The 12247-nt window shown below is 43.6% G+C and overlaps 1 protein-coding gene and 1 non-coding gene across 2 annotated transcripts in view; both read right to left on the bottom strand.

Moving 5' to 3' along the window:
• Positions 1-12247, bottom strand: part of SNX30 (sorting nexin family member 30) — a 125356-nt gene that overhangs the window by 61361 nt on the left and 51748 nt on the right. Inside the window, exon 2 of the mRNA XM_003785225.3 lies at positions 4637-4828. Coding sequence (XP_003785273.1) covers positions 4637-4828 — 192 coding nt within the window. The remainder of the gene's footprint in view (positions 1-4636; positions 4829-12247) is intronic.
• LOC111723719 lies at positions 10912-11068 on the bottom strand. Its single transcript, XR_002772206.1, has one exon. It is a non-coding gene; the product is annotated as a U1 spliceosomal RNA (small nuclear RNA).

Raw genomic sequence — 12247 nt, 5'->3', positions numbered from 1 at the left:
GTGGAGGTCCCAGCCAGACCAGGATTCCGTGTTCCCCTTTGTCCTCTTTCTCTCATGCTGGGACACCCCTACATATACTTTTTTGCTTTAAGACAGAGTCTCACTTGATGCCATGGCACTCTACTCTCGGCATCATAGCTCATAGCAACCTCAAAGTCTTGAGCTCAAGCCCACATCACAGAGTCTCAAAGCTGCAGATGCTGGCATGGATGTGGAGAGAAGGGAACACTTTTACCATGCTGGTGGGACTGCGAACTAATACAACCCTTTTAGAAGGAAGTATGAAGAATCCTCAGAGAACTCAAGCTAGACCTCCCATTTGATCCTGCAATCCCATTACTAGGCATCTACTTAGAAGAAAAAAATCCTTGCATCATAAGGACATTTGCACTAGACTGTTTATCATAGCTCAATTTACATCTGTCAAAATGTGGAAACAGCCTAAGTGCCCACCAATCCGGGAATGGATTAACAAGCTGTGGTATATGTGTAACATGGAATACCACTCAGTCACTAAAAAAGATGGAGACTTTACATCTTTTGTATTAACCTGGATGGAGGTGGAACACATTCTTCTTAGTGAAGCATCACAAGAATGAAGAAGCAAGAATTTAATGTACTCTATTCTAATATGAAGGCAGTAGATGAGCTAATACAAGATGGGGGAAGGGAATGAGCAAGTGGGGAGAAGGGAGGAGGACGGGGGGTCATGGTGTATGGCACACCTCTTGGGGGCAGGACACAATTATAACAGAGACTTTATCTAGCAAATACAATCAGTATAACCTAATTCTTTGTCCTCTAAATGAACTGCAAACAATAAAAAAGAAAATAATTTAAAAAAAAAAAAAGGTTTGAGTGACCCTCTTGCCTTAGCCTCCCAAATAGCTGGGACTACAGGCACCAGCCACAATGCCCAGCTATGTTTAGAGACGGAGTCTCACTCTTGCTCAGGCTGGTCTTAAACTCGTGAGCTCAAATGATCCACCTACCTCAGCCTCCCAGAGTGCGAGGATCACAGGCGTGAGCCACTGCACCCTGTCCCCTACATATCCTTTAACACAACTTTCAGAAAGAAGGCTTCAAATGCACCATGAAGAGATAAAATCTGGTGTCACTATTAGAAACAGGAAAAGAGAGGCCAGTGTGGTGGCTCACACCTGTAATCCTAACACTTTAAGAAGCCAAGGCAGGAGGATTACTTGAGGTCAGGAATTCAAGATTAGCCTGGGCAACAGAGCGAGACCCCATCTCTACAAAAAATAGCATCTACCGTTAGTCCCAGCTACTCAGGAGGCTGAGGCAAGAGAATCACTTGAGCCCATGAGTTTAAGTTTGCAGTAAGCTATGACGACACCAGTGTACTCTAACCCAAGTAACAGAGCAAGATCCTGTCTCAAAAACAAAAGAAGGGAAAAAAACTCTACTTTGGGATCAGATGTGAAAGAGATGGTAAGAAGTAAAACTTAGCTCTGCAGCAAGATCATCTTGAGGTTCTGCCATCATAGTCAAATGAAATATGGGCCTGGAATTTGGAAAACATTACTCTAAGGCAATGGTTCTCAACCTTCCTAATGCCCCAATGTATTTTCATTGTTAAAAAGGGGTTGCGACCCACAGATTGAGAACCGCTGCTCTAAGGTATTTACTGATTTATAGGAAATTAATTAAGCCCAAGAGGAGAGAGAGAAAGAAGAACCCAGAGGGAAGAGGGCAGGGGAGGAAAGAAGAGGAATAGGAAAGACCTGTGAATTGTGCGTGAGTACTGGCCTGTGAATCAGTTAACAGAATCCTGAAGTATCTGCATTTGAGGGCCAGGGGAATCAAACTGCAGTGGGGAAAAAGTCAGTGCAGCGGCTCGGCGCCTATAGCTCAACCGGCTAAGGCGCCAGCCACGTACACCTAAGGTGGCGGGTTCGAATCCCCAGCCCGGACCCGCCAAACAACAATGACAGCTGCAACCAAAAAATAGCCGGGCGTTGTGGCGGGCGCCTGTGGTCCCAGCTACTTGGGAGGCGGAGGCAGGAGACTCGCTTGAGCCCAGGAGTTGGAGGTTGCTGTGAGCTGTAATGCCACGGCACTCTACCCAGGGGGACAGCTTGAGGCTCCGTCTCAAAAAAAAAAAAAAAAAAAAAAAAAAAGTCAGTGCAGCCACCTCTGCTGTGCCAGAAAGGCAGGCAGTCACCTGGTCATTGGCTGCTTACAGGACCAATTCAAGAAAAACAGGTTTTACATTTCACTGACTTCAGGGTAAAAAAATAAGTTCACCCTAGGAAAAAATAAATAAGAGGAAATAATTGCTGGAAATATGTACTTTAACCTAGGACCTCTGAGGAAGTAATATACATCTAAGCACCTAGACCGATGTTTGAGAGATGGCAGGAGCCCAGTGGTGGCAGTAATGGGGGCAGACTGTGTGTGCATGTATGCACACACACAGGCAAATCTTCAAATGTGAACCAGGGACAGAGAGGACGGGCAGTAGTATCAAAAACTTGGGAAAGGCTTAAATATCCATAGAGGGAAAAATACTGCATAATCATTTCATAAATAATTATGTAGAGACTGAAAGATAAGCCAGATATAATCACATGAACAGAGAAAGGTCTTCAAAAATACTGTAAAATTAAAGTTAGGAAGCAATATTACATTGAAATCTAAATTATATGTACTCTAACTGTATGTGTGTGAATCTAAATTTGAAGAAAAGGACTGGAAGGACATGTATCCAATTTTAGCAATGGTTGCTCCTAGCAAGAACAACAACATGAATGAGAGGGCTAAGGAAGACTCCTGGTTTCTACTCCATATTTTGTTTTTAGTATTGTTTCTTCTATTTTTTACAATAGTGTATTAATATTACTTGTATGACTTCTTTTTGTAAGACAGAGGTTCACTCTGTAGCCCTGGGTAGGGTGCTGAGCCATCAGCCTAGCTCACAGCAACCTCAAACTCTTGAGCTCAAGTGACCCTCTTGCCTCAGCCCTCCCAGTAGCTGGGACTACAGACACCCGCCACAACATCTGGCTGGTTTTTCTCTTCTTTTCTTTTTTTTTTTTACAGATAGAGTCTCACTTTGTTGCCCCCAGTAGAGTGCCATGGTAGCACTTTTTTAGAGACAGAGTCTCACTTTGTTGCCCCCAGTAGAGTTGCCATGGTGCCAAGTGCCAGCTCTTGGGCTTAGGCGATTCTCTTGCCTCAGACTCCCTGGGTTTTCTATTCTTAGTAGAGACAGAGGTCTCACTTTTGCTCAGGCTGGTCTTGAACTCATGATCTCAAGCAATTCATCTACCTCAGCCACCCAGAGTGCTAGGATTATAGGCCTAAACCATTGCACCTGGACTTGTATGATTTTTAAAATACAATATTTTCATCTAGTAAAAAATAAAAATGAAGAAAAATATGAGAGTATTTTATTCTTTGCATTTTTCTTTTTTGAGACAGTCTCTCTATGGCACCCTCAGTAGTGTGCCATGGCATCATAGCTCACAGCAAACCTCAAAATCCTGAGCTTAAGCGATTCTCTTGCCTCACCCTCCCAAGTAGCTGAGACTACAGGTGCCTGCCTCAATGCCTGGCTATTATTTTGTTGCAGTTGTTACTATTGTTTGGCTGGCCCAGGCCAAGTTCGAACCTACCCACCTTGCTGCATGTGGCTGGTGCTGTAACCACTCTGCTACAGGCACCGAGCCTATTCTTTGCATGTCTTTCTGAAGGATTTATTTTTCTTTGAGTTTTTTTTTTTTTTTTTTGAAACACAGTCTTGCTCTGTCACCCAACCAAGAGTGCCACGGCTTCAGCTTAGCTCACAGCAACCTCAAACTCCTGGCTCAAGTGATCCCCCTGCCTCAGCTCCTGAGTAGTTGGGGACTACAGGCACTTGCCATGCCTACCTTATTTTTCTAATTTCAGTAGAGACAGGGTCTCACTTTGCCCAAGCTGGTTTTGAACTCCTGACCGCAAGCAATCTGCCCTCCTCAGTCTCCCAGAGTGCCAGGATTATGGGCATGAGCCACCGCACCCAGCCTTCTTTATTTTTTAATTTGGGCTGTATGGCCCCATCAGTCAAGTTAGAATCCTAGTTACCAACTCTGTGACCTTGAACAGGTTTACTTAAAGCTCTCTGCTTCAGTTTTCCTCATCGGCAAAACTGTAACTGAAGTTATAACTTTTAGGATTGCTGTATCAAAATTTATCTAAATCAAAAGCTTGACACCCTGCCCACTACTTGCATGGCACTCAGCAGAAGGTCAATAAGCATTAACTCCTGTCTTCCTCTTATTCTTTCAATCCCAAGTAGGCCAAATTATAATCGTGGTCCCATCACAGTGATTTAGGTTGATAAAATGATTCATAAGTTTCAATTTTAATACAATCATAACATGTTAGATAATATCATGACAGAAAGTAAGTATAGAGATTAAATGCTTATGTGAAAGATCTTAGTCATAATTTCTCCCTCAATTTAACCACTGTTATCTATAATCCTTTTAATCTGAATACAGACACAGTCTCAAAAAGTCACACCCATAATAAACGGGAACAAAAGGAGGGAGGGAGCAAAGGCAGAAGTCATGGAGTAGGACCCCAACTTCAAAGCTATTTAGCACAGGCATTGTACAGCCAAGGGACCTACTTTGGTGGTGATCCGATAAGTGATGTAGGTCTCCATCGTACACACGTGCTTCTTGGGATCGTCAACTGTGACAAAGAGATCTCGGGTCTCACCATCTATGTCATCGTCAAGCTGGAGTCTGTTGAGGAGGGAAGATGAGGAAGCTGGGCTCGAAGTGCCTACTGGAGTTCCACCATTGGGCAAAATCAGATCCTAAAAGAAAAGAGTTAATTTACAAATCAAATGAGATTTTGGAGAATTATTAGCAGAAGCAGCTGGTTTAGCCAAAGTAAGAAACACCTCTAAAAAAAAATAACAAAAATCATTTTCAAAAAAAAATCCCAGCATCTCCCTACTCAGTGTTTCTACAGTGACTAGGTCTTTCATGACCAAGAGAGACAAACTATGGCAGTGCTCTGGATTAAATCCTTGCCAATTCATCTTTCAGGAAGTGCTAGAGGAAACGGCACAAGCAAACAGCTCAGGACAGAGAACATAACAGCCCCACCACTGTCAGAACTCAACAGAGGAGGAACTCTGAGCACACCATAAACGCTGTCTTTCCCACTTTCTCAAGACCATACCACGCCTGGACCCAGACTAATATAAAGGAGACTGAACCCTCTTAAACACTTAACACATAAAAACTCAATCAACCACCACAACAAGATAACTAAATGTGATGTGCTTCCTAAAAGAAGATCACACTGCCGCCTATGGAGTATGCTTGCCAAGAAAATCAAATACAAATACTAAACTTGCCTTTAGACACAACACCAATTAACAGGAAATATAGAGAACTGAGGAACACGTTAAATGATACTATAAGGATACAATCAGCAAAACCCACACTATATCGAACTAAAAAGAACCAAAGACCCAGCTTCTCCAATAAATAAATTGCAAGAAAAGAAAAAAACAGAGAATAAAGAAACTTAAGAGATCAGCCAGGCTTGGTGACTTATGCCTGTAATCTTAGCACTCTGGGAGGCTAAGGTAGATTGACTGCTTGAACTCAGGAGTTCAGCCTGAGCATGAGCAAGACCCTGTCTCCACTATAAATAGAAAAACTAGCCAGGCATTGTGACAGGCACCTGTAGCTTCAGCTACTTGGGAGGCTGAGGCAAGAGGATGGCTTCAGTCCATGAGTTTGAGGTTGCTGTGAGCTATGATGCTACGGCACTCTACCCAGGTCAACAAAGTGAGACTCTGTCTCAAAAAAAAAAAAAAGAAAGAAAGATCAACAAATTGCATCAAAACGATTATTAAGATATTCAGGAAAATTTGAATATTTTTGAGATATTCAGAAAAATTTAAATATTGATAACATTAAGGAATCATTAAGAGTGATAATGAAAATATTATGATTTTCCAAAGTATTTCATTTTTTAGAAATGAATACTAAAATGCTTAGATGAAATGATAAGATGTCTGGTATATGTTTCAAATTAATTTAAGGATGGTCTGGCGGGGCCAATACAAGATGTTCAAGAATTGGTAACTGTTAAAGCTGGTACTTGGAAGCTTCATCATACAATTCTCTGTTGTGTATGCTTAAAATTTTCCCTAAGAAAAGAGTTTTAAGAGGGGGGGAGGTGGTCAGGGGAACTAATGCCAGGAAAGAAAAAGAAAAAAAAATTGAAAAATAATACTGCTGACGTTGAAGAGCAAAAAGAAAAAACACAGAAAAATTATAGACCTCTTTAGCCTTTAGTACAAAGTCATCTGAATAAATTATGTCTCTACAATATCCAAGAAAGGCTGTAAAACTGAAAAGGCCCAGTCTTATAGTTACATTTCTTGGTTTTAAGAAACCAAGATAACAGAGCAGAGCCCTGCCTAGCAGTAGACATGAAAACTTCTGAATGTTACCTTGGAACCACTGGGGGGTCAAAGACTAAGGAGTATGGTGAGAGACTAGCCTTCAGGGAAAGGGCCTTGACATCAGATCACAGGCTGGTGCCTTCTCTGTATTCCCTCTACCTGAAGCTCTGCAGGTTGGTAGGGCCCCACCCCTAGACAAGAGAACACACAGGAACCTGAGGTCAACACAGCAGTCACATCCACGAGCTCCGGCAGATCATGGGGCTTGTGGGAAGAGGAAAGGCACAGTGAAGAGGGAGGCATGGCCTGGGGTGAAGGGCAAGGCCACCAGCCCAGTGGGCCACGGAAAGTACCATTCAACTCAAGTACCAGAAAAGGCACCTTCCTCTGCCCTCCCATCTGCACTGACCTCAGATCATGTAATCACATATTTGTGCAATATCAAAAATTTTTGTAATTACTGAAAAGGCGCACCATTTTCACAGAAAGTACTCATGGGAATGGAAACACCCCCCACCCACACACTTCTCAGCTGTGCTTCTGACCACGGGGCAGGTCCAGGAGCTTGTCAGCCAGGGCATCACACCCTCAGCAGCTGCTCCTGGTGTGAACAGGACTGCAAAGCTCGGCTACGGCAGCTTCACTCATCCCATGGCTCTCTGTGTCCTGGGACCATGGGGCCTGCACCACTCTCACCCCCTGGGAAGGGACATCATCTTCTCTGGAACTCTAAGATAACCATCTAGTCTTAGTCATTTCAGTAAACATGTAAACACTGACCTCAGGAAAGAGACAGTAGTAGGCATTGCAGGGGCCCACCCTTTGCATTTTATCAACACTACCACACTGCGCCCCATAATATCTCTGTCAGTGGCCAAACACTGCACAAAAGAGAGAAAGAATTCAAAATCTTAGGTCAGGTAAGCCAGTATAGCTCAGATAGAGGCTTTCCACAATCTGGCCTAGACCGATCTTAGCAGCCTCTTTCTCATCATCTCATTTTCAGGACCTGCCATGCTGTTTCACACCCCCCATCTGTGCTTGAGAAGCCCCCCACTTTTTTTTTTTTAATGTCAAGATCTTCAAATATCTCATAGGAATCTGCTCACATGCTCTCTCCTCTCCTGCCTTTCTTGACCGCTTCCGTGGCAGAATTAGTTACTCCCTTCTCAAAATGTTACACACACCTCCACTGAAGCAATTTTCACAGTTTTAATCATTTATTTACACATCTAACTTAGCCCCCAACAACTGTAACTGTGTCTGTTCATATGTGTGTGTGTGTGTGTGTGTGTGTCTGTTGAGGATGTGTGGTTACCTGTCTGCCTCTCCCCAGCTCTAGCAGCCAACTCTCCTAACCTTAGCTCTGGGGATTTCGGCCAATAACCTTCCAGGAATGGCCCACAGCACATAAAGGTCTAAAATATCCTGGCCAGCCAGCGTGGCGTTAAACAGTTCTCTAATCAGTTGTCTGGGGTGGGGAAACGGAGAGTCAGTCAATCAGATCTTGTCACATATGCCAGATTTTTTCCTCCTAGGACAACACAACCAGGGGAAACGCCTGTACCTCTCCAGTCCAGGGTGTTCCTTTGAATGTAACATGAGCACAATGTAACAGCTGACAGACTACCAATGTCTATAATCTCCTAAACAGAGACACCGCCACCTCAGATTGCCATGGTACCGCTCTGTACACAGTGCTTCACAATCTCATTTCAGTGTACCCCATAACAGCCTTGTGAGGTGATGGGACAGACACTGTCTCTACCTGTGAAAAAGCAGCCTTGAAAAGGTTAAGTAACTTGCATAAATGTGTGGAGGCTAGTATCTTCTGTACCAAAGACTGATCCCAGGTTCCTGGTTCCTAGGTCAGGGTTTCTTACCAAGCTGAATCCCCTCTGAAAACATAAAGTCTCAGGAGGAATGAGCAGAGGGTTAGGTGAACTGAAGGGCCCCGCTTTCCCCACTCCCTCGTGTCCTCTGGCAGTGGAGTTTGCCACAGAGATCAAAGTTCTAGGGCAGGTGGGTATCGTTGGCAGCACCTTTATGACCATCGCAAATTACAGAACACTTGGCTCAACATAAAAGCCTCCTGTTAGACTTTTGCTACCCTCTGGTCAGTTCTCCATCCTGCAGCCATAGAACTATTTTAAAAATGTAGATCAAAACATGTCACTCCCTTGCTTGAAACTTTCAAAGACATCCCTGGCATTCAAAAAAAAATCCTAACTCCTTCCCATAACCTGCAAGGACATGACCTGGTCCTGATCCTGCTCTCCAACCTCATGGTCACACTCCCCTCAGTTCATCCAGCCCTGGATATACTGGCCTTCCTTCTAGCCCACGGGCTGTGCAGGCTGTGACCTCAGGGCCTTTGGACCTGCTGCTCCCTATCCCTGGAACACTCCCCTCCCTCCAGATACCTGTGGAGCGTGGAGCTGGCTCTTCTCTTCAAACAGGTTTCCGCACAAATAATACCTACTCAGAGAGGCCTCCTAGGCCCATAAAATCAAACAATATCCCCATACCCCTTCACCCTCTAGCCCTTCTCTGGCTTTTTCTCTTTATGAGACTTATTACAATGTGAAAATGTAAAATCTGCTTATTGTCTGTCTAACTCCCTACTAGTCTATAAATTCCAGAAGAGCAGACAGCATCCTACCCTTGGCACACAGTAGGTACTCAGTAAGTATTTGATGAAGGAATGAATATATCTTAGAAATGGCCCAATTCAACCCCTTGCCAGGGGGATCGTATTTAATAAGTGTCTGTGGAATGACAATGCAGCTGGGAGTAACATGCACCACACTGCCCGGCTGAGAACCCCAGTTCCACTGCTGACTAGCAGTGTGACTTAAGCAAGATTTTTAATCTTTCTATGTCCCGGTGTCCACATCTGTAAAATAGGTATAATAGAATTGAGCTAATTGATACATGGAAGCAACAGGAATAGTGCCTGGAACATGGTAGGTGTAGAGGCTATATCACTATTCACACACAGATACACACTTGTCCGTAAGTATTTGTAAGTATTCTCGCATCCCCTTACAAACCATGAAGCTGGGTTTGCAGCAGGCATGTAATAAATGCTGCTAAAAATAAAAATTGCATTTGGAGCCATAATGCCTCAAATACATTATCTTATTAATGATTTTACCACATCAATAGATATTTAGAATAGCCTTTGTGAAGAGTTACAACTACACTGTTCTTTGTTTTTTGAGACAGAGTCTTACTTTGTCGCCCCTTGGTAGAGTGCTGTGGCTTCATAGCTCACAGCAACCTCAAACGCTTGGGTTCAAGTGATTCTCTTGCCTCAGTCTTCCAAGTAGCTAGGACTACAGGTGCCCACCACGACATCTGGCTAGTTTTAGAGACGGGGTCTTGCTCTATGGCTCAGGTTGGTCTCAAACCTGTGAGCTCAGACAATCCACCCGTCTCGACCTCCCAGAGTGCTAGGATTATAGATGTGATCTGGCCTACACTGTTGATAAATAAATGAAAACACCCATTACTACTAAACCTACATGCTACAGCTCTCACCATGTAGGTTTCCATTATAAGAGCATTTCTTCCTCCTCCTCCTCCTTTTTTCTACCCTAGGAAGAGAGATACAGAGCTGGATTGATTTAGAAAACTTTCTGGTTCAAAGAATTCAAATTTTAAGATCCACTACTGTGGTCGGCCAGCCACAAGACCGAACATTAAATTACATAAATCACTGGTAAAAATTCTATTATTACATGAAACATATGGTTTATGAATAGAGAGTGGTATGCATTAGGAACCAATGTAAATGTCATAGAAACAAGTCATGCTAAAATAATCTGACTTCTCTTTTGGATACTGTTGGAGAAATGAGGGCAACAGGATGATCTAGTTTCAGTAGAGACTGACAAAGCTTCTTGAGGCATCTCTAGGGTGAAGGGGAGGACGATGACTCTCTGAACGCACAGACTGCACCTTACCCACCACGAGTTACCTCCCTCGTGCCAGGTGCACAGAAGATGCTTAAAGAATAGATGTGTCCCGTACAAACTGAACAGAATACTCTCGGTTGTTGGTTTTGTTGTAAAATTAAATTTAAGCCCAATTTGGAGAATAAACTTAAAGGGGCAATCTCAGAAATGTTCCCTTCAAAGAAAGGTATTCCCAACACAACACGGAACAACAGAATGAAACCTGGAAAAACCCCAAAGGCTCAAGAACCAGGAAACGGCTGTGTTTACATTAATAAGATACAATGTTACATACTTGTTTGAAAAATTATAAATCTAGACCTCTAGATAAACTCAAGCCTTTGTTTTCTCCCTTTTTCCACTGTCCAGATATTAACCCAGAAAATGAGAGTGAAACAGCTGGGGTAAGAAAAATGAACAAGAAAAACAGTGACTAGAGCCGTATCAATTCTGGAAATTAGGAAAGGGTGCCATCTAAATGCCAAAACTTTCTTGTCTTGTTTGTTTTTTCCAGGGGAAAATGCAAATGCAGTCCTCACAAAGTATGCAGCTGAGTTTCCCCCATTTGGGGAAATCGCAGGGGTAAGCACATCCAGAGTACAATGGATAAGCCTCACCGTGGGGACACTACCTGTGTGATCATGGTATCTCCCCTGCCAGGTTTAAGTATAAAGGGCCAAGACTGTCAATGGTTTCCCAATGGATATAATTTCTGAGCTACAACTGGAAAAAAAGAACTAAGAGGCATCCTTTTTTTATTTATTTTTATTTTCTTCTTGAGACAGAGTCTCATGTTGTCACCCTCAGTAGAATGCTGTGATGTCATAGCTCACAGCAACCTCAAATTCTTGGGCTCAAGTGATTCTCTTGTCTCAGCCTCCCAAGTAGTTGCGACTACAACTCCTGGCTAATTTTCAGAGATAGGGTCTTGTTCTTGCTCAGGCTGGTCTCCAACTCCTGAGGTCAAGCAATCCACCATCCACAGCCTCCCAGAGGGCTAGGATTATAGGCATCAGCCACTGCACCCGCCTAAGAGGCATTTTTTAACCCACGTCACTGAGGTAAACTAAGACGTAGAAAATGTCCTAAATCCTCTCATATGCACCCCAACTTGAAAGTACAACTGTCAGGGGGAATGAGGGTCGTATGGGGTCCGACAGTGGGGCCAACAAGAATCACAAGGACCTCTGTCTGGTTGCTGGGAACAAGAGGATGCCAAGCACTGGTGAGGGCCACCAGCAGAGGGCGTCTGTCCGCACAGCTTTATCTCCCCAAGAGGAGTAGAGATGGAAGAAGGTCACAGGAACCTGAAGGCACCTTGGGTGTGTCCAACAGGCCCAGAGCAGGCCAGACTGCAAATGCTGGAGGGACTGGGCTCCACCAAGATGGGGAGGGCAGCTAAAACAATAAGAAGCCAGGCTTCAGTGGGTGCAGACACACGGAGGAGAGGACCGAGTTTCCCCAATTGGACCGCCCAGGACCCTGTCTTCCTCCTGACTCCCTTCCCAGCTCACAGATAACTGGTAGTCTAAGGATCCAAGACAAATTTAATGACGTCAAGCAGAAACACAGGGATCCAGTAATTCACTTGTTCTGCTGGCAAGCAAGTAGCAGGCCTATATTATTACCTCATCAGACACAAGAAAACCATAAAAATACACCCAGACTGAATTAGCTCATTGTTCAGACCCAAGAAAACCAAAAAGTACATCTAGCCTATATTAACTCATCATACAGACTCAAAAATCTGAAACAAACAAAAAAGCAGAGTCTACAAGAGCAGATAAATATGCATTTGAAAAACATCCCACCTGTTTTGTGCTCCCATTTAAAAAAAAAGAAAAAAAAA

This window comes from Otolemur garnettii, unplaced genomic scaffold (assembly GCF_000181295.1).
Source record: "Otolemur garnettii isolate 467f Iridium unplaced genomic scaffold, OtoGar3 scaffold00014, whole genome shotgun sequence".
NCBI lineage: Eukaryota > Metazoa > Chordata > Mammalia > Primates > Galagidae > Otolemur > Otolemur garnettii.
The sequence above is the reverse complement of the archived record's forward strand: the minus strand, read 5'-3'. Positions and strand labels throughout refer to the sequence as shown.